This window comes from Planococcus citri, chromosome 2 (assembly GCF_950023065.1).
Source record: "Planococcus citri chromosome 2, ihPlaCitr1.1, whole genome shotgun sequence".
Lineage (NCBI taxonomy): Eukaryota > Metazoa > Arthropoda > Insecta > Hemiptera > Pseudococcidae > Planococcus > Planococcus citri.
Window position 1 is genome coordinate 71,525,104 of NC_088678.1, and position 23,827 is coordinate 71,548,930.

General features: G+C 35.4%; 1 protein-coding gene across 1 annotated transcript in view; it reads right to left on the reverse strand.

The window, feature by feature from the left end:
- Positions 1-1,579: 1,579 nt before the first annotated feature.
- Positions 1,580-23,827, reverse strand: part of Rpn2 (Regulatory particle non-ATPase 2) — a 397,281-nt gene continuing 375,033 nt past the window's right edge. Inside the window, exons 15-19 of the mRNA XM_065352887.1 lie at positions 7,063-7,232; positions 5,833-6,126; positions 5,393-5,542; positions 2,453-2,585; positions 1,580-1,896 (exon numbers count right to left, since the gene is read on the reverse strand). Coding sequence (XP_065208959.1) covers positions 1,826-1,896; positions 2,453-2,585; positions 5,393-5,542; positions 5,833-6,126; positions 7,063-7,232 — 818 coding nt within the window. The 3' untranslated portion in view covers positions 1,580-1,825. The remainder of the gene's footprint in view (positions 1,897-2,452; positions 2,586-5,392; positions 5,543-5,832; positions 6,127-7,062; positions 7,233-23,827) is intronic.

Genomic DNA, 23,827 nt, shown 5'->3' on the forward strand with positions numbered 1-23,827 from the left:
TCACAAGACATAGTCATTTCTTTCAAATCTTTGTACCAAATTGAAACAGCTGTAGTAGGGGTTGGAGGGGCCAAATAAAAAAACCAAGTTCATACTCGGACTCGACACCCCCGAAAACCTAACAAACGATATGTCACTCGACATAGTTATTTTTTTTCAAATCTTTGTACCAAATTTAAGTGGAAGTGGGGGGGGGGGGGGTGTGGAGGGGTCAGATCAAAAAACCGAATTCATATTTGGACTTGGCACCCCTGAAAACCTAACAAACGATATATCACACGACAATATTTATTTGTCTTCCATTTTCAGGTCACCTTCGGGTGCCTATAGTGAGGGTTGAGAGGGTCCAACGAAAAAATCAAGCCCATATTCGAACTCAGCATCCCTAATAACCTAATAAACGATATGTCACACGGTATCATAATTTTTTTCTATTTTTGGACCAAATTGAAGTGTCTGTGATAGAGCTTCGAAAGGGGTTAGATCAAAGAAACAAGTTAATTGTATTCGGACTGGACTACTGTAAAAAAACGTAACAAACGATGTGCCATACGGCATTATCACTTTCTTTCATTTTCAGACCCCAATTTCGGATACCTGAGGGGGGGAGAGGAAGTGCCAGATCGAAAAACCAAGTTCATTTTTGAGCTCAGCACCTCAAAAACCTAACAAACGATATGTAACACAGCATTCCTATAGTTATTTCAAATATACCTTCCTGTGTTAGTAAAAGCATCGTCTGTTAAATATTATAAACATAAAGGGATTAGAAATCCACATCTTGATCATCGATCGCTTAAGCATTAAACACCAAATAACTGTGGGTACTTGCTTTGATAAATTACAGGAGGTCTCCTTCTCATCACGTCAGTCTGCTTCTTCCAAAAAACAGGAAAAAACACAATCGAAGAAATTTCCAAATGGCAATTTGAAAAAAAAAACAATACCTAAAAAACTTCATAAAAAATTCAAGCATCAATACTTTTCATTCAACTAGAAATGTTTCGAACATCTCAAGCATGATGAACACCAATCATTGCATAAAATATTCGGTAAATAAGAATGCTGACAAAGCTGTTTCTAGCAAATCGAGTATAATCATAACCAGAACCGTGAATGATTTTAGATCATTCCACCATCAGGTTCACAAGGTGACCTCTTGGAAGATGAATTCATTCATAAGTACATAGCAGACGTACGTATCATTCATAATATTACTCAAACAACATTATTTTTCCAATAGTAACGATCAGAAAGTAATATAATACGTTTAAACGACTCGTAATAATTGTAACACATCGACAGAATAGTAACAAAAATTCATCACACTGGTCATTCAATCGACGAATGATCCAACGTAAATTTCAAAATTTCAATATGCAATGCCTGATCTACCTACTAAAATTTCAAAAATATCACTGCAATGTGAGCTTACCTTACCGACGCGATGACCGAAGACCGACTACAACGACGACTGAAGACCGACGACTAATTACATCTGCTATTCACTACATTCACTAAACACCTCACTTATATCTTAACACGAACCCGGATTAAAACTCTAAAAAAAAATATCCTCGATACTTTAATATTTTACTCAATTAATTAATGAAAAAGGAAAAAAAATTATACGCACATTGAAAATGAAAAAAAATTAAAATAAAATCAAACTCACAAAGAGCGAGAAAAAAAACACTAAAGAGTAAAAATTCATTCACACGAAGCGCTATGAATATTAAATCATCTTATTAATTAACTTCTTATTCGTCTATTAGCTTAAACGAGCTAGACTCGTGAATAAAAGCAACATTCAAATGCGTTTAATTTATTCGTCTTTGAATTCGAACGGTTCGGGAGGATCGGCTTCCTTTTCGTCGTCCAATTTCGGCCCAAAAGCTGTAACAGAGAAGGAAAAAAACCAAACCATCGTCGTTAGATAAACACTTGGTATAGTTCGTACTTCGTAATACTAATATCTAAACCTATCAATCTGAATCAGATACACAAACACCACCTATTCGCCAAGGTGTCACTAGCATATCGTAAATTACTCGTTAGTAGAATGATAATTGACTACGTCGTCGCTCTCGCTTGCTGGAGCTCTGTGGCTAGATCTACGTACGTACGTTCGGTTATTTACAAATCGACTCGTTAAATTGATTTATTCTTATCGAGCTCCATTGTCGGCTGCCGGTGCTGCAGCCCCGTCAAAATATACACTATATTTCGGATGCTTTTTTTTCCTCGTCATTAATACGCAATAAATCTTCCATTATCTGGACCAGTAATCGCCATCGTCAGCGTCAACAACCATACGAACGTAGACCGACCGGAAGCGCAGGAAGCCAGGATAGTTTTTCACATTTCACTCATCTCGTTGGCGTAGTAGGTGGTGTGTGGTTGGTGCGAAGGTGTATCGATAATTATTAATTAAATTTTATATTCAACTTACCAGCCACTGGTTCGACGAGTTCTTCTTTATCCTCGTGAGATTTTTTAACGTGACGGAAAAGTATAATGCCACCGATAGTTATATCCTTCAACGGCTTGTACGCGTTTTCCTCCACCAACTGGAGGTGTTTCAGCTGTAAAACGATTACGAATTAGACAAACGATCGATAAATTAATTAAATTAACCGCATTACGCGAAAAATAATCGAGAAAACACGCGGAATAAGCGAACGTAAACAATTTCCGAGTAAAACTAGTTGAACTATGCCGAAGGTCGAACAATGAACTTGAACAACATTCCTTATAAGGATTTATGATTCATACGTCACAGATCATCGACATCGATGTCAAGGTTGCCATGTTGCCAATCGGACAATCCGGTTTTTGAAAAATCAAAATGCCTTCGTGATAACGCGGCGCCAAAACAATTTTACGTTCGGATTTTTTTCGTTTTTTATTTCAAAACTTTTTTTTGCATTTTTTCGATAATTTACTCCCTAATTAAATGTAATAATGAATAAACGATTTTTGTAATTAACAGTAAAATTCACGTTGAAATTCATGAAACATAATTATTAGTCCGGCATATGACAATAGGAGTAATTGCACCCCCTCCCCCCGCCGATCCTCCGGGACAACTTTTTTCTTAAAAGGGACATCCTAAGGAACATTTTAAAGCAAACTTGCCAAAAAAAAGTTGGCCTTACTTACAAAATGGCGGCCATTTTGATTGACAGGTCAGCCAAAATCGCAGATTTTGCGTTGTAACATAGGACTTGCACGAACTTTTTCAAACTTTACAAAGGTAGATCGAAAGATCATGCAAAAATTTATCACCTGTCAAAATTTCAAGTGCTAAAGTGCGTTTTTCGATTTTTGGTGAATTTTCGAAAATCGAATTTAGGCCAAAAATGAGGGAAAAAATCAAAATTTTACCAAATTGACCAAGAAAGCTGAAATTTGGGTTATACCCTATTTTCGACATGCCAAATCGATTGGAAACGGTTTCAACCCGTTTTGAGCAGTTCTGGAGCCACCAGCAAATTTTTGAAACTCGAAATTCCCACAAAGTTCCATCAAATTGGAGTTGTAAAGCTAAAATTTATTCTAAAAACTAATTTCAATACGCTACGAAGTACTGCAGGTGAATTTCAAGTCGTTTTGGAGCCTCCAGCGACTTTTTGAAAATTCCTAAAGCCTCCAGCAGATTTTTGAAAATTTGAATTTTCACAAAATTTCATCAAATGGAGATGGAAAGCTGAAATTTACTCTACGCTCCAATTTTAATACACTCTGAAAACGACTTCTGGTGGATTTCAAGTCATTTTAGAGCCTCCAACAACTTTTTTGAAAATTACTGGAGCCTCCAGTAGATTTTTGAAACTTGAAATTTCCCCAAAATTTTATCAAACCAAGATGGAGAGTCGAAATGCATTCTGCAAACTAATTTCAATACGCTACGAAGTTGACTGCTGGTGAATTTCAAGTAGTTTTGGAGCCTCCAGCAACTTTCTGAAAGGTTGTATGACGTTTTGTAGGAAAATTGAAATTTTCTAAAAGTAGCTGGAAGCTTCAAAACCATTTGAAACCACCATGTAGTCTGCGAAGTAAATTTCAGCTTGCCAACTCCATTTGATAAATTAATGTTGGGGAAATTTCAAGTTTAAAAAATCTACTGGAGGCTCCAGTAATTTTCAAAAAAGTCGCTGGAGGCCCTAAAATGACTTGAACCAACCTGAAGTCGTCTTCAGAGGATGTTCAAATTGGAGTGTACAGTAAATTTCAGCTTTCCATCTCCATTTGATGAAATTTTGTGAAAATTTAAAGTTCAAAAAATCTGCTCGAGGCTCCAGTAATTTTCAAAAAAAGTCTGTGGACTGGAGGCCCTAAAGTTACTTGAACTCAGCTGGAGTCGTCTTCAGAGGGTGTTAAAAATGGAGTGTAGAGTAAATTTCAGCTTTTCATCTCCATTTTTGATGAAATTTTGTGAGAATTTAAAGTTTCAAAAATCTGCTGGAGGCTTTAGGAATTTTCAAAAAGTCGCTGGAGGCTCCAAAACGACTTGAAATTCACCTGCAGTACTTCGTAGCGTATTGAAATTAGTTTTTAGAATAAATTTTAGCTTTACAACTCCAATTTGATGGAACTTTGTGGGAATTTCGAGTTTCAAAAATTTGCTGGTGGCTCCAGAACTGCTCAAAACGGGTTGAAACCGTTTCCTATCGATTTGGCATGTCGAAAATAGGGTATATCCCAAATTTCAGCTTTCTTGGTCAATTTGGTAAAATTTTGATTTTTTCCCTCATTTTTGGCCTAAATTCGATTTTCGAAAATTCACCAAAAATCGAAAAACGCACTTTAGCACTTGAAATTTTGACAGGTGATAAATTTTTGCATGATCTTTCGATCTACCTTTGTAAAGTTTGAAAAAGTTCGTGCAAGTCCTATGTTACAACGCAAAATCTGCGATTTTGGCTGACCTGTCAATCAAAATGGCCGCCATTTTGTAAGTAAGGCCAACTTTTTTTTGGCAAGTTTGCTTTAAAATGTTCCTTAGGATGTCCCTTTTAAGAAAAAAGTTGTCCCGGAGGATCGGCGGGGGGGGGTGCAATTACTCCTATTGTCCTATGCCGGACTATACCTATTGAAAAAAACTAAAAAGTGATAAATAAAATTTAAAAAAATCTAAAATCATCAGGGTCAAAAGTCTACGTGATATCACGAAGTGACGATGCTTCGAAAATGCTCACTTTTTGATAACAAAAACGACAATGATAAGAAACTTGTTTTCATTTTTGAATTTTGAATTTTGAATTTTGATGATCAAAAAATGATAATAATTAAAAGATTCATTAAAATCGTTAACACAAGATCCCGAACAGACTACGATAGTTCGCTCACGAACAGTAAAAGATTCAAATACCTATATCGAAACACTAACCTGTTGATTCATAACACGAGCAGGATTCGAAAGTATTTCGAAATTCGGTTCCGGTTTCTTCTCCTCGGGTTTCTTTTCGCCGTCTTTCTCCTTCTCTTTATCTTTACTATCCTTATCTTCCTTCTTTTTATCGTCTTCCTTTACTTCGTCCTGAAACCAAACACGAATTAGTATTTCATTGACAGACCAATACACTATACAGCAATAAAATGATGGTGAGTATGAGTACTCAATTCCGATTCTATCGATTACCAAATCGTGAATACTAAACGTCTAATTCTATTCTTTCCCAGTACAATATCTTTCCGGTAGTATTGGAGAAAAAAAGACCATCGACAAGTATATCCAACTCAATACTAATTACTCAGAAACGGTGCGTACTCAATATCGAATTCCAATCTAACCATCATATAATCTAGGTATTGATTTACTCCACTTACCACATCCATCTTTTCCGCAGCATTGGAAGCGGTAGCATTCGAAGACGACGAAGAAGTCGACGACGACGATGACAAAGCCGAAGCTACATTCGATACCGATAAAGTACTAGGTACAGCGGCCGAAGGAGTCTCCAATACATGCTTCACCGATACACCTCGTTTCTTGGCTCGAGCAGCGATACTCAATACAGCTGTGGCTACCTTTTCCCGATCGTCTTTCTTTTTCTCTTCCAACGGTGGAGTGTAACCGAACAACGAAGGTTTAGCATTGCTACGGAATTCGATTTTAGGCATCTACGATAACATACAAACAAATACGAGGAATATATTAATAATTCGTTCCCGATAATTATAACGATGTATTAACTTATATAAAGCTTTTTCAGGAACTAGTCGAACGATACCAGCTACCTATACGACGAAGAAATTTAATCTAAATCGTAATCGAAGCTTCGAAGCACCGAGCAAAACTTACACCCAGTAAAATGCTGATACTGAGAAAAATCCTTCCATTCGCGTACTTATTTACATCTTTCAGGAAAATCGTATATCTACCTTTACAGTATAATTTTCTTACACTGTACATTTCTGCTTTCATCTCTTTTATATGTGTGTACGCAATACACCTTGCTATAATGTAAAACCCTTCTTTGACGAATCTGTTCGAGACTATATAAAAGTAAGAGCTGTATACCTACTCTCTCTGTCTTTTTTTTTTACATTCAATCTAAAGAACGCTGTAGATTCGTTCATACAAATACATGCATCGTACTATATGTTTAAATAAGTACATCGTAGGTATTATAAATACACATCCGCATATAGCTCGAGAAAAAACCTCTTCCGTCTTCGTTTTCGACTGCTATTTAGAAAATGAAAGCTTTCAAACATTTTTAACGTTCTTATTAAAAGTAGCTTTACTTGTGTAGGGTACTACATCGTACGAAGACTCAGGGTAATCTTTTAAAAATACGTACGTACTGTTCATTGAATCATATTTTCGTAGGCATCTTTCTTTTCACCTCACTACTTAGCGTTTATTGTAAAATTACAACTACCTAAACTACCATCTCGTAGATAAAGAAAGACTACCTACACCTAGTAATCTTACCTATTCCATAAAAACACCCTTTTCGAATCAGACTGCGTTTTTTTTCCTGTACCTACGTCAAAAGTAACTTGTTCGACTATACGATATCATATGTTATTAATAATACGAGTAATACTCACTTTTAATTTAGAATTCAACGCAATTATAGCCGTAGGTGTGAAAGCCAACGCTAAACAGTGCGCCAACGGGAACCAATACCAATGCTGAATAAACAACATCATACCAGCTACTGCCTTCATGTTTACATGACCGGTACGTGATTCTAACGATATGGTCACATTTCTGCCTCCTGTGAACATACAAACAAATGAATTTGTTTTAGAGAAAAATATATTATATGTATAGGTATTTTTAATTTAAAAAAACTATCGTTTGTTTTTAGCTCAACCTCCACCATTTTATGCTGAGTTGGCTGAACTTCGGATAGCCTACATTGCAACTTCCTACGCGTTGAAACAAGATACTTGAATGTTGAGACGATCACGATATACGAGTAACTGGATAAAAGTGTTCTGTTCGTCGAAAGTTTTCAACTTTTTTTAAATGATTTTTCATTTTTATTTTCTATTTTACAGTCTATGCAATCCCAGTTGGAAAAAGTGCTCTAGGAAATTGAAAACAGTTGGCAGTATGGAGCTGCAGTAAGGGGTCGCCGGAGCGTCAAAACCTAAACCCCCATTTCTATTTTCTAATTTTTTTTTTTTTTTTTTTTTAAATGAGATATTTTAGAATACCACCTTACCTTGCAAACCTGTCAAAAAGGACTTAAGATTTCTTGAGAGTAAACATAAATTTCCAGTGACTTTTTTCTTAAATTGTTTTTTTTTTTTATTTAGAGTGTTAACCTATTTGACTTTATTAAAAAAATGTTTTATGAGAATTGAAAAATTTAGAGCCGACCGATCAATGTTGATTGAAATTTTGTGAGCAAAACGAGAATCTTGATGATTTACTTTTTTGATAGCATGTTCATTTTTTTGACCAGTTAGAAAATATTTTGGGCTCAGAATCTCATCAAATTTGGGGGAAAAATAGACAAGCTGACTTTGAGACTCAACAACACAGGTTAAAATTTTGTGAAAAATACAAGAACTTGAATGATTTACTTTTTTGACCAGTTTAAAAAAATGTGGGGCTCAAAAGCTGAAATTTTTGAGCAAAAATCTTACCAGAATTTGAAAAAAATTGGCAAATTAACTTGAGACTCAACAACACAGGTTAAAATTTTGTGAGAAAAAACAAAAACTTGAATGATTTACTTTTTGGACCAGTTTAAAAAAATGTGGGGCTCAAAAGCTGAAATTTTTGAGCAAAAATCTTACCTGAATTTGAAAAAAATTGGCAAATCAACTTAAGACGTATCAACACAGTTTGAAAATGTGCAAGAAAAACAAAAATGCAAATGATTTACTTTTTTGACCACTTGAAAGAAAAAATGGATCTGGAAAGCTCATTCAGAAAATCGACCTGCGAGGAAAAAAATCATAGTTATGGCACCTCAACCACCCATTGGACCGGGGGGGGGGAGGGGATCTGAATTTGGAATCTGATTGTTCTAGATTACAGCAACTCAAAAAAATATTTGCCTGAAAGCTCAAATTTCAAAAGCTTGCAAAATTTTGGAGCAATAATTTACAAATTTGAAAAAAAAATACAGATTGCACACATTTTCACGATATTTACAACTATGAACTCTTCGCGATTGGGCTGTTGTTGAGGAGGGGGGAGGGGGGGAGTACATGCTCAAAATTCTGGTGTAATGTAATAAAATGTCAAATATCGTGTGACATATCGTTTTATACATTTTAAAGGGTGCTGAGTACTAATATCAACTCATTTTTCTGATTCGACTTCTCCAACTCCCCCTGGGCCCATCATTGACGCGCCTTCATTTTCTAAAAATTGGAAAAATTGTGTGATGCATGGTTTATTGGGTTTTCGGGAGGGCTAAATAAGAATTTAAGCTTATTTTTTTGATTTGGCTTCTCCAACACCCTTTCCCCTCCCTTCATTTTTTCCCAAAAATAAGAAAAAAATCAAAACAAAAAAATTCTGTGACATGAGATTTTTTTAGTTTTTAGAGAGATTTTTGTTATTCGACTTCCCCAACGACCATTTCAAGGAGATAATTACAAAATTATCATATTCTGAAGGTATGCAAGGACAAACACAATAATTTTGAGAAGTCCCGAACTCGAAAAAAATGAACTTTGAACTTTTTAATGGCCTAAAAAAGATGATATCCAAGTACCAAACACATCAAGAAACCATCAGATGAACTGAAAAAGAAATCAAAATATCGTAAAATTCATTCATATTTCCTCAATTTTGAAGTCAATGAAGGAGGGGGGGTTTAAATGTAAGCCAAAAACTTAAATTTCACATATGTCTAATTGAGGTCATTTGGCCATGTTTTTTTTGCCATGTTCCATCAAAATTTGTAAAAAAAAGTTGAAAATGATGCACCCTTGAGAACCAATTTTCTCAGTCGTTGAAGAAGCTCTAAATGGAGAAAATCTGCTGCTAGTCGAACTCGGTGTTTCAAAAAACCAAATCAACCACAGCGCACACCATTTATTCAATTTTCAGCGAAAATTTTTGGAGGCCAATGAAGGCGTTGGAGTGGCTCAGCTGAACCATTTTGAAAATTCAAAATACCCCACGTCTTCTCATCTCGTGACATTTTAGACCCATATCTACAAAAAGCCAGCTGAATTTTTTGTTTTCTAAGTCATCAAAATTCAAATTTTAGAGCACTTTTTGCCAACTGGACTTGTAGACTAATTACTGTGCATTTTACGATAATAATTTCAGAGCACGAATAATGAAAGCTGTACAATAATTTGCTGGCATCGATATTCCCACACATCCTTCCAACAGGAAGCATTTTCCAATGAATGAATCGCAATTCTACGTGTTCGGCGAACCCTAAGGTGATTTTTTTCCATTTATTCGGCCGGTAAATAAAATTTTACCAGCCTAATCTCGCGGATAAAGCTAGTTATCGATATCGATATCACTCTATATAGACACGGATTAAATTATACACGCTTCCAGTTTCATCAGCTTTATCGAACAGGATCCGATACAGCACACGTACTTGTATATGAGGAAGGTAAACGATGAGAGGCAGGTTTGAAAAATTCGATTTACGACGTTTTTACATATTATACATCAACTCGCTTTTTATATATTTTCCATTTTCTTTTTTTCAATTACAGATTAACTCGATTTATCCGACAGCCATAGTCGGGCTGACGAACCCACCATGACGACGATGAAGGCTCCTGCTCCTGCTCCTCCAGCCCTTATACATGTAGTAACATGAAACAAGCCCCGAAGCTCGTATATGTACAACGTCAACGCTGCTGTAAATCGTTAAATTTACACTTCCAGTGCCGGAGCAGAGCAGGGGTACACCAAAGTTAACATAAACAACAAGTACTACCCTATACCATGCCATAGAGGAGAACATGTAAAAAACCCAGAGTAACCACCTCTGTTGCTTTTTTTCATCTCGTCAAGTTGGGTCGTTTGGTCTATATTCTTCACAAAACAATACTCGAGTATTTCACCCTGTCTGCTTGTTGCCCCAGTGCTCGAGAGTATCTTATTTGAAGTATGTATACGAGAAAAAAGCTGCAGGTATCTATTTAGTAGACAAGATTCCAACAAACGTACACACGCAGCGAGCGTTCCTGCTGTGGTTTCTGTATACCATACAGCTCGGTTTACTTCTTTTGCAGTCTTCACAAGACGGTGGTCGTTATTTCAGCTTGAGTAAGAGGATTAATTTCAAACACAACCTTTGCTATTTACCCAACTCGACGTGACATGTGGTGCGGTACACTGTTTGTTTCTAGACTCTCGAGTGAGAATTTTCTTTCTAATTCAACAACGTCCTGTGCTACCTACAATAATTTGAATTTCATATTTTATTCGCAAGCAGCGAAAACGAGAAATGAGATCGAACGATTCGCCATTACCTACGGGAAGGTACAAGCGACATTTCTTCTCATCCTCCTCCTCGTAACAATGGGTATTGGGTATCATTTTAGCAATTGTGTATATTTCGCAGACAGAGAAATAGCCGAGCGTAAAACTCTGCTAGTCTCTGTTCTCATAGAGCTCTGTAGAATATGTTGCGTATTTTTCTTATTCTCACAACGATACACCAATTACCTCGCTTCTGTTCGATTCGCTTCTTCTTCCAAGACCGAATATCGTCGTTGTAGCAATAATATTAATTTCCACCGTATAGATATCTTTCTATTGTATCTACGTTTTCTCATGATTTTATACCCTTTTCGTCCCCAATGTAACCTATATAGCTAGCTTTTTCAATTATTACCAAAATAATAGTAGTAGTCATCGTCATCATCGCACAACGAAATCAAAGCCAAAATCTAACGAAGACAACGAGCACAGAAATTCCTTCCGTTCTTTTTCTCTTTCTATATAGTGTACCTATTTCTGCCCTTTCTTTCCTTCCTCTAGGTATACTTGCCAGCGTTCTACCAAAAAGCTCTTTCCGATAATCGCTAAATTTACCTTTGATCTTTCACTTCAACGTGCTCGTCGGCTCGCTTACGTATTTGGTATTTTCATCTCATAGAGAATGACCGGTGTTTTCAATTCGTTGGCCGAGTATATTTTTATGTTTTGTATTTACCTGAAAGCCAGCCGGATTTTGAGCCAGGAATGCGCAAATAGGATTTATTCGTTGCTTGGTTATGTGTGTTTGAATTTTTTGAAAGATTGATTTTTCTTTTTTTAAATTTAGTGCATTGAAAACGTATTTTTTGCCCTCCATTCATTCATACTGTTTCCGCTTAAAAAACGAGAATTTTGGGATGGTTTATTAATTATTAGGTAGGATTCTTTGGGAATTATTAACAAAAAAAAGAATATTTTTTTGCAATTTTCGCCAAAACATCTTTTTGGTAAAAACCGGGAATGTTTTCGTAATTTTTGTCAAACAATCTTAACTTTGAGGAAGTCAAGTATGTTTTTCAGCGATAAACTTTTGGGATTTTTTTGAAAAAAAATTAAGACTTTGTTGAAATTTCTTGTAAGAAACAACTTTGAAAAAGGCAAGATTTTATACTACATATTTTAGTATTTTTGGCATAAAGCGACACATTTTTTCTTGTTTTATTCACGAACTTGAGAAGCCAAGATTTCGGAAAATCTTCAAAAAAAGTATGATAACAGCTTTCTTCATTTATGCGTTTTTGAACTATGATTTTTCAATTTTTTTTTTTCAGAAATAACCACAGAAAAAAAAAGGATTTGAATTGGTATTCGAAGATTTTAAAAATATGAACCTGAATCTATCGAGGAGTGGTTCACAAAAACAAACCAAGCTGAAATTCATTTTCACTCTACTCACACCGTTTTTTCAAAAACCAGAGCATCTCAAAATTGGATGAAAGCTCCAGAACAATTTGAAATAACCACCAATTGACGCAGCAGGTCGAAAATTGGGCAAAAACTGAGTTTTGGAGCTCAACTCGTATACCTTTTTTTCATCAATTTATTAAAATTCTGACCCGACTTTTTTTACATTTTTTTTTATACTGGGTGGGAATTTTCAAAAATTCACAAAAAATGGATTTCAGCGCCTGAAATTTTTGCTGGTGGTTTATTTTGGGGTTCTTTTTTTGTTCAATTCGAAAATTTTGGTGCCAAATATATACTTATGTCCTTTCTTTGTTAGATAATTCAAAATGCTTTAATTTATCATTTCGAATTTATTGCCAGTTACAGTTCATTTAGATTTCTATGTATATGTAATTTACTTCATTTTATTTTATATTCATTATAATTCAAATTTATTGTAATTTTCATGATTTAATTCAATGTATTTATCATTCAACTTATTTCAATCACCTGCCCAATTTCCATTACACATTACAATATTTTTCATCAAAATTTATACAGTAACTATGTATTTTAAAATTTCAAGTTTAATTTTCCAATTTAATTTTCAGCAATTTAGTTTCATTCAGTTCAAAATTTTTTCTCCCATTTGGATCACCTCCCTGGCAAATATAAGAAACAAGATCATTCTACTGAAAACTCCCTCACGATTTCGGAACCCACAACTCGAAAATTTTTATCAAGCACGATGCCACAAAGCAGAAAACTTCAAACATTCCAAGGTTACTATCACACTACAAGGAGTAGAACACCGTGTATAATAACATAAAAAGACACGAAATTTTACAAGAAACACGATTAGAAAAAGAAAAAGAGCGAAATATATGTCAAGGTAAATCACCTCGCGTATAAAAATTCGTATTCGTCTCGAATACTCGAATGGATTTTCATTTTCATCGAAAAAACCCAAACCACTCGTCTGCGAGCAACCGACCAGTTCATTTATAAAATTGAATTAAACTCTGGCATTCGAACTTATAACTGGCATCATTTTCATATGAAACTTTTCAAACTTTTCACTATTTCTTTCCCTCGTCGTCGTAACTCTTTATAATTTTTTTTAGTTCGAGCTTCGAAAAAAAATAAAAATACGTACGAAATAAAAAAAAACTCTCGCAAAACTTGGACGAAAATTCATTTGGCTAATTAGTCGAATGGTGGAGGCGAAAAAGAGAGTACCGTCTACGTTTTGAAAGTCGTTTCGTAAAATAAATCACGCTCAATTACAGGAGGGTGAATCTTAATTGAACGATATCATTTCCGCCATACAAGCTCTTTCTCTCGAATCGTATCGTACCGTACCTAGGAATAATTTGTATAACTACTGCGAACTACTGTACAATAATCATTAAAGAGGTTACAGATGTTCGGCTAGAATACACACTCTTTCTTCGGTCTTCGGTCGTTGGTTGGTTGGTGGACACCTCGACCTCTCGTCTCTTCCTCACACTATATAGCCAGCCAAGCCACAGAACAACGAGAGAAGTAACTTATGTAACGCGTTCTTCTTCTCTTATTCGCAATAATTGTGTAGCTTTTCTTGCAAAACTGACAAAAACTCCATCGCGTCGTTTCGCAAGTTTACCGCATACGCCGTTGACACAGGCTTGACTCGCAGAGTCGCAGACCGAATAAGAAGTAGAGATACAGAAAGACGCTCGTTAATAAATTAAAAACTACCCCCGGATGCCATCGGGGTGAGCTCGAGTGAGATAGAAGCTTGGAAATTAACTAAGAAACTTTACTCAATTAGTCGCCTTCTTAGCCCAAGCTCATTCTGCAACAACCGAGCACTCCATGTTGTGTATTCGTTTGATCGTCCGGTATTCGCCCCACCCCCCCCCCCTCCCTCGACTAGCTTCGCATACTCTTATCGTCGAGTTGACTTTACAGCATTATTGAATAATACGCTATAATGTAGAAATTCAATTCGACCATTCGAAAGTCTCTTCTCGACTCCCACTGCCCGCTCGTCCATCGACGACAAATTAATAACTCCGCTCGACTCGACTAGTCGTCCTAGTGTTAATTTTAGCGCCAATGTAGCGCTGCGAAAAAGGTGACTATGTCAACTTAAATAATTACCAATTCGACCAAGTTCAAAAGCCAAACGTTAACGAATAACAAATCAAATGTTGTCACACAATAACGCCTCCTCTATTCTTTAACGCGGCTGTACGAATATTCTCTCATCAACGGCACGAGTTGCTAATTTTTTTGTCGTATATTACGCGATGACAGTGTAAAAACTCGCTCGAGTGAAAACCCATCGTTCTCGATTCGAAATTCGGCGCGGCGCCGTCGAAAAAACTCCAATCGATTCGTAACGATGAAAATTTCAAAATGGAAAAAAACCTGATAATTCACTGTAGGATTTTCTCAATTATTTTTGAAAACGAACGAGAGAGGGGCAAAAAGGGTCTTGAAATGGGACATCCTAAAGAAACAACAAATTTCTGAGATTTGAAGTTTGCCATTCGAGAACTAGAAAAATTCTGAAAGATTCATAACACATTTTACAAAAGGTGAAATACTGATTTTTTTTTGGTAGATACCTAGTAGTATTTTGGTAAAATATTAAGTTTAGTTTAGGGAAATTATTGATAGTAACAAATTTTACGCGAATCACAGGTTTTGGTAAATTTTTTAATGATGTGGTGAACTGATGATTTTTTGATAAAGAATTGCTAATTTTGGGTAAATTACTGTGAATTTCAGGTGAATTGCCAACTAGTAATTTCAGGTAAACTACTAGTGATGTCTGATGAATCACAGGTAATTTCTGGTGAATAACAGGTAATTGCTGGTAACTTATGGGTAATTTCCGGTAAATTACTGGTAATTCTTGGTAAATTACGGGTAATTCCTGGTAAATTACTGGTAATTCTTGATATATTACCGGAAATTTTTGGTAAATTACTAATATTTTATGGTAAAGTACGGGTAATTTCCGGTAAATTCCTGGCAATTTATGGTACATTACGGCCATTACGGGTAATTTCCGGTAAATTACGGGTAATTTCCGGTAAATTACTGGCAATTTTCGGTAAATTGCTGGTAATTTTCGGTAAATTACTGGCAGTTTTTGGTAAATTATAGGTAATTTTGGGGTAAATTCCTGGCAAATTTTGGTAAATTATGGGTAATTTTTGGTAAATTACTGGTAATTCTTGGTAAATTACTGGTAATTCTTGATGAATTACTGGAAGTTTTTGGTAAATTACTGATATTTTTTTGGTAAATTACTGGTAATTTCTGGTAAATTACTGGTAATTTCTGGTAAATTACTGGTAATTTCTGGTAAATTTCTGGTAATTTTTGGGAAAATTACCAGTCATTTCAGGTAAACTACTGGCAATTTAAGTAGATTCTGGTAAACGGTTATTTTAGGTGAATTACAAGTAAATGGTAATTTCAACGTTAATTACAAGCAAAATGGTAATTTTCGGTAATTTACTGGTAATTTTAGAATAATTTCTGTTGCTGATCAAAAAAAAACAAAAAAAAAAACATCACAATTCAAAACTTTTTTTGCAGTGGAGACTCTACCACTATTTCTATCCAAGATTTTTCCAAAATTTCAGCAGATATCAGAACTGGGACACCCTGTACTAGCTCGTTTCAGCGAATAGCACCAGTATTCATTGTTTTTATGGTGGTCGGTTGAACGGAAACCGAGATAGGTACCGGTTGCATTTTCTTTACATCGAGAAGAAGAAAATATTCTGACTATTACCGATACCAGAATTCAATTTGCAGCGTGAATAATAAAGAAGAAACGATAACATAGAGTGAGAGAGTATTTCTCGTCATCTCGTCTCATTCGAATACGTAGGTAACATAGAAGTTTCGCAAATATGAAAAGTGTAGCTACCTATTTGATTTTTCACCATTCCCTATTCCCTTAGCTTGCTGCTTTGGCAATATTCTCGTATTGTTTCGCGCTATTGTAGTTATACTATGTACATCGCGTACCCCTCCATCTCCACCTACGTCTATTAGCGAGTTTTCTTTTATCGAACTGATGAGAAAAGCGAAACGAGGAATAGGAAATTTACCTACGAAGCAGTAAGTAGTACACAGCAGAGAGATATTTAGAGAGAAAATGAAAGATCGCGTGCGATTAGCTCGATTTCGAGACGTCAAGGTAAACATTAAGTTAATTTAGTACCGTCTCATACAGCTCGAGCTAGCGCTCGCCGAAATTCTCATACTGATGAGGGCCGCGGTGGTCGGTGGTGTCGTTTAATGATGTCGAAATGCTTTAATGTGGAGCTACCCCGAATCCCGCCCCCCGTCTGCTTTGGCGGCTTCGATTTGACGGTAATTAATCATCGCGAAATTGCAATGGGTTTCGAATCAACACTCAGTTTGTGAGTATTAAGCGACGAGAAATGGTATTCTTTTTTTGTTTCAAGACCAAGATGTGCGTCTGGTAAAGGCGAATTTTCCTCACTCGATGAGTAAAATATTGCAGAGTTGGGTTTAGAAGCGATTTCTTGGATTAATTGCGATTTTGTTGGTAAGGCTGAACTTTTTTTGGGGCAAGATGGCTTTAAAATGTTCCTTAGAATGTCTCAGGGAAAAGTTGTCTCAGAGGATGTTGGAGGGGGGGGGGTGCAATTATTTCCATGGTAATATGCCAGACTATCAATTTTTGTATATTTTTCAGACATAGAATTAAATTGCATTAGAAAAAAAATAGAGAACAATTCAGGGGATTTGAGCCCCTTTTCACAAGGACCAGATCGCAGCATTGATTTCAATTCATCAAAAATCCTGCAATAACGCGAATTTTTCATCGTTTCAAAAATTCAAAATCCCTAATTAAGGTAACTCTATAATCTAGGTGTTTCAAAAATATCGTAACACTCGTATCTACGACGAAGATTTCATTCAATTTATTCAAATTAACCGTACAAAACTCGTATAAAAAAAACACCACCCCATAATGAAACGAGTTCGCATTTCATTTAATTTAAAATGGTTGAAAATCTCGCAAATGGTATTCAAACGTAATGAAATTTTCCAGATACGTCGCTCGTATCATCTCATTTTCAACACGATACGTCGAGAAATTTCATAATTCTCTTTTTTATTATTTTTTTAACTGCTCGTCTTATATAAATTACATACAATTCGCATAATAAATTTCTCACAGCGAAAAGTGTCGAAGAGAGAGAAAAAAAACTGAAAAAACACAGAAAGAAAAAAAATTACACCACGCGCTGAGTAATTCGGTATTAAAAAAGTTTCGATAAGAGAAGTAAAAATAATAAAATTATGAAAAAAGAGAGGGAAAAAAATCACGACTTTGAAATGGAATATTTTCAACATTTTGGCACCACGTTTGTTTTTGTGCTTTTTTTTTCTTTTTCAAAGTTGCTAGGTTAGGTATATCTTCTATATTTTTCTTACCCCTTGCCATCTATATACAAACAAGGATGGGGATACGAGCTGCGATCGTATATATTTAAAGGCGCAGGTATGTTTATATATTCTTTGTTTCTAAAAAGACGAAGAAGAAACATCATTTGAATAATCTCCCGAGCGATATGTATTTAAAATGGAAAAATCTCAACGTCGGAGTTTTTCGTTCGCGAAAAACCAACACCAAGGTGGGTGGATGTAACAAGCGCACGCCAAGAGGCAGACAGGGAGGTCGAAAAAGTTGCGTGTAAATTATTATACGGAGCGCCAACAACGACGATGAAGACGTTATTAGAATTTGTACTAAAGTAAGTACAGAGTAATACGGCGGTTTCATTTAATGTTTTTATTAAGTATTTATTTATTGTACCGAAGCGACTGTGGCCCACGCCCCGGGGGACCGGGTGGCGTTTTTCGAGTTTACAAGCCGAATACGTAGGTATTTGGAGATGAGAAATGGAAATACGCTGCTTGTTTGATAGCTTTCAGACAGAGAAAGAAATAAAGACGGAGATGGAGTAAGACTGAAGAAATTATGTAAATGTGATGTAAAATATGTCCCGTTATTAAGAAGATAGGTATACAGAAGAGTGCGAGGCAGGGCACAGTTGATGGAAACGTGTTGCTTTAGGAGTATTCGGTATTGCGATGAAGTAAGTAGGTATAGTGAGCTTTTTCGCAAATGATTTCACTTTGATGAGAATTGATTCAGGAGTTTCATTTAAATTCGACCGAATGATTCGATATCACTCTTATATCCACGTCAAATATATAGGTCGGTTGGCGTACCAAAGGTGATGGTTTTATTACCTGTATATCGTTCAAAGCGGAAAAATCATCTCAAAGATACCTACGATTATATTCTGTTGCAGATACGATACACCAAAATCGAATTTTCTAACGGAAACTAATCTTAATGTTGAAATTTCTTACTAAAAAGAGTAGAAAATCGAAGAAATATCCAACCTAACAAAAAATAAACCGCAGATTCGAATTCAGCGTCGTCAAAAACCTACTAATCGATATGTAACACGATATTTTGCAAATTTTCATTTTTCACCCCCCCCCCCTACCCTTCCCCCTTCTACACTCTAAAGGAGATATCAGGCTTCATCCCTCAAATTGAAACTTTTCGGTTGCAACGCTTTTCAGCTCAGTAAAGCGATCAAAACTGGCACTAGGTTGATCATAAACCCGATATTGGAAGGAATTTAAATTTTACCCCCTCCATTGAGAGTTCTAGGCTCCGCCCATAAAATTATACATCATCAATTACAACACTCGCCAGCTTATATTGCAACTTTATGGCTCAAAAGCTTCCTTTTTATGGATCATCAATCGCAAATAAAGTGTCATCGATATCAATCTAGCACATTTCTGTCAGAAGTGGTGGGATATGGCGTCAAAGGGGTGGGGGAGGGGGTTGGCTTTTCGGATTATCTGACAAGATGATCGTCTGACATATCGATTGTTAGGTTTTGAAGGGCGCTGGTTCCGAATCTGTACGAATTTTTGGGCTAGAAAGCATCCACAGCCGTCTTTGTTCGCTTTTCTGAGAAATATTGCGACGAAGTACGAACATTTTCAAATCAATACAAAAATTTTAAAACGACCAAGATTTCTAAAACCAACAGACAATCTTTAAAACGGCCATTCGACAATTTTACTTCTAAATACATAATTTTCAAGGTAACGAACAATTTTCAAACAGCCCACAAAATTCCGAACAACTAAAAATTATCGAACAACAAACAATTTTTAAACAACACACCAATTTCAAAACAACGAAGAATTTTCAAAAACAACAAACAATTTTCAAAACGACAGAGAATTTTTGAATCAACAACTTCTAAAACTAATAAAAATTTCACAAAAACAAGAAACAGTAATTTTCAAAACAACCAATGATTTTTGAAACAAGTTACAAATTTAGAAATAATTTTTTTTTTAAAATGGCCATAAGAATTTATAAAACAACTAATAAGTAATAATACTTTCAAAAACAACTCGTAATTTTCAAAAACGATCAACCCAGGGCTTTTTTTGTGGAGACACAGTTTGGATTTTATTTTTTTTTCAAATGAGTAGGTCAAAATTATTTTGATTTTTTCCTCAAAATACAGTGTTAAGAGGTGTAAAGGAATGTTCCTCCAAAAAAAAGTGACAAAAAATCCAATATCAATGATGATTTTTTCAAAACAATTAACAATTTTTAAAACAAAACAAAACAAATTCCGAAATAAGTCTGAAACAATTTTCAAAAAAACTCCTGAACTTCAGAACCTTTTGATTCATCAACTTAAATACAATGTAAGATACCTAGTTTTAATTTCAGAAAAGACACACAAACTGGCTCAAGCGAAGCTAGGGTAAGCATCACTTGAAAATTCCAATTTCAAAAGGTAAAAAAAATTCAGTGTGAATTTTTTTAGCTCCCAAATTGTAGATTTTGAATTGATTTTGTTTTGGAAATTGTAAGATTGTGAGACAGAAAAACAAACAGGTCTGAGCGAAGCGAGAGCAAAATTTTTAGAAAATTTATATTAAGTATTTCGAGAGGTAAAAAAGTTGTATTTTCTGTGTTTTCTATACAGGGGTTTAGTCTAATTATTTTTTGGCTTCAAAACTTTGAAATTCAAATGTTTTTTGTTTTTGTTTTTTATTTAAGAAATTTTGCGTTGAATATTTTTTGAATCAGAATGGCAGTTTTTTACAAATTTCAATTTGGAACAAGATTAGGTACATACATTAAAAAAAATAAAAAGTCGATTTTCCAAAAAAACCGTTGATTTTTTTAGGGGGGGGGGGGGTTCAATCACTAGATTATCACACACTTCGTGAGAAGGTTTAAAACTCATATAAATTTTCCTGCTTAAAACATTTGCATGCATCACAATTGGGGTTTGAAAAAAAAAGGTATAATGACCATTTTTCATCAAAAAAAAAAAAAAAAAAGACTTAAAAAAGGTATCGATTTCTAGGTGCTTTGCCCCAATATCAACACAATTATTTTATTTGCTAGGTATATAAAATCAAGTGCTAAAGTGCCTTTTTCGATATTTTGGTGAATTTTTGAAAATCAAATTTAGACCAAAAATGAGGGTAGGGAATCAAAATTTCACCAAATTGACCTAGAAACCTGGGGATATACCCTATATTTTTGACTTGCCAAATCGATTGAAAACTGTTTCAACCCGTTTAGGATAGTTCTGGAGCCTGTAGCTGATTTTTGAAACTCGAGATTCCCACAAAATTTCATCAAAATGGAGTTGGAAAGCCAAGTTTTGTTCTGCAAATTAATTTCAATGCGCTACGAAGTTGACTGCAGGTGGATTTCAAGTCGTTTTGGAGACTTCAGCGACATTTTGAAAATTACTGGAGCCTCCAGTAGATTTCTAAAACTTGAAAAATTTACTCTGCACTTCAATTTTAACACCCTCTATGAAGACGACTGCAGGTTGGTTCAAGTCATTTTGGAGCCTCCCCAGCAACTACTTTTTGAAAATTCCTGAAGTCTCTCGGAGATTTTTGAAACTTGAATTTCCATGAAATTTCATCAAATGCAGTTGACATTTTTTTGAGGCGAGGAAAAATCATAAAAATAACAGGGTGTCTACTGGATTTGAAAAATCAAATTCCTTGCTATTTCCTTGTTTTTCCTTGCCATTTTCCTTGCTTCAAATTTGAGTTTAAAAAGACAACCCCCCCCCACTTGTGCATAGGTACTTGTTTTGTAGGAAATTTCTTGACGTTTTTGGAGTCCAATAAACGGTAAGGCGAAATGTGCCACTCTGATGCCCACCACCACACCCTTTCCCTCCCATTATTTTTTAATTGTCACATTTTAGCAGAGAATTCGTTTCGAAAAGGAAAACAATCAGAAATTTTTCTTGGTATAGGTACTGAAATCAAAAATTCGTACCTTTTTTCGTCGTTTTTGTGATGGTTTTGAACTTCGAAAATTAAATCTAAAACGAGAAGAGAAGGGCAAAAAGCAGTAAAATCTGTTAAGAAGAAGCTTCAACGCTAAAATTTCGAGCTTTTTGATGTTTTTGAAAGAAATTTCCCACCTCTTTTCGCTATTTTGTGCTACATTATACATACGATTTCGCGTTTTTTGAGGTACAACCCTGAAATTTTATAATTTCTGATTTCAAAGCGAAGTGAGGGCAAACGCTTTTGAAAATTGATAATAATTCAAGAAGTATAAGACCACTATTTTCTATTTGAATGTTTTTTTCAATTTTCACTTTTCGCTTCTGACTTGTTTAATTAAAGACTATTTGTCAAACAAAATAAATTAAGAAAAATAAAATAATTCTGCCCGAGCGAAGCGAGGGCAAATTTTTTTGAAAATTAGTAGAACTCAACTACTTTTAATGAGAAAAATTACAAGAAAAAAATGGAAAATGCATTATGAAATTGGAAATTCAAGAGGAACTTTTTTGAAAAATCCTTGCTATTACACAGAAATTGTCAAAATCCCTGCTATTTTCCTGCTTCCTTGCTACCAAGAGTGAAATCCCTGCTATTTCCTTGTTTTCCTTGTTTTCCTTGCCAGTAGACACCCTGAATAAGGATCTAAAATACTTTGTCAACTTTTAGTCAATTTTTGAGTCAACTTTTCTATTCATCTGAATTTTGCCTCAGTTGTAAAAATCGTAAAATGTGGTGTTTTTTGTAGCCAATTTTTCGAAATTTTATGAAAAATCTCATTCAAGTCGTCAGTTGGCCTTTTCAAACAGTTCCAAACAGTTGGAAATTTTCATCAACTTTCGATGATTTATTGTGCTAATTCATCTAGTGGGTTTTTATTTGCTATCCAGGAGTTGGTGAAAAGTCAGCTTTGCCATTCATCAAAGAAGACGAATCTGACAACTTTCTAAATGTCCAGGTGGCAGGCTGCCCCCTGCTCACTCTAGTATCATCCCTGCAAATGGGAAAAATCGTAAAATGATCCAAAACAAAAAAAAAAAAAAATCGCCAAAAATCTCAACAACCAAACCATACTCATCCTGTCTAATAAACTTCTCTCCACCAACATATTTTCATCCCTGATACCCCAATCTTATCTACCGATTCGATAACCCAATTAAACCCCGTTCTGTATCAAAAATAGACCCATATAACACAATTTCACGGTCGACTACGAGTACAAGTCCCACCTACGCTTCGAAAAACGTGCCAACAAACGCTGGAAAAATTCTCGTCGATGATTTTCTTTCCTTCACCGTAGCTCTAGCACTACTACAAAAATACACTATAAACCTTGCGCCGATATACCGAAATGAAAATCGTGTAGGGTTCGTCGTCGTTTTTCACAAATTACGCGCCTCGTTCGTGCTTAATTGAAAATAACAAAACGTCTACACAGGTTCAATGAAGCGTTACGTTGATTCATAAAGACGCCACACCGTTACCCTTCGTCATTCTCCAGTCTGTTGTTTGATACACGCGACGAAAAATTCGTCTCATTTGCCACCCTTTGCCGGTATAAAGACCTTTGTTATAATTTAATCACGTTTCCAAAGAATAATTTTCGGTGCGCGAGAAAAACACATCAGCGGGCGATTCGTCTCTATACTAAAAATATGTTCGTATTTTCGATACAATAATAATACACACTATACACACAACGCCTCGAAGCTCATATTTTTCACCCCCTCTCAACCCCCGCATCGCTTCGTATAGCGATTTCAATTTATCGACATAATTTAACGCACGAATCGCGACAATTTCCATCGGATAGAATTACACAGACTTGCAGAACAAAAACCACCCCGTAAATACCTTCTTCATTACTACGAGAGAACATCTTACACATTACACATTGTTCTGCAATTCTCGTGATACCCAAAGCTCGATGATGTCTGTCACAGCGTAAGTAGATTTTCCCAAACAATTTCACAGTTTTCGCGAATCCAGACCACCGCAGCTGAAGTGGAGGGGATGCTGCGTTTCAGCAAAAACACAGATATCGTTTTAGCAAATGGCTTACGAAACGATAAATTA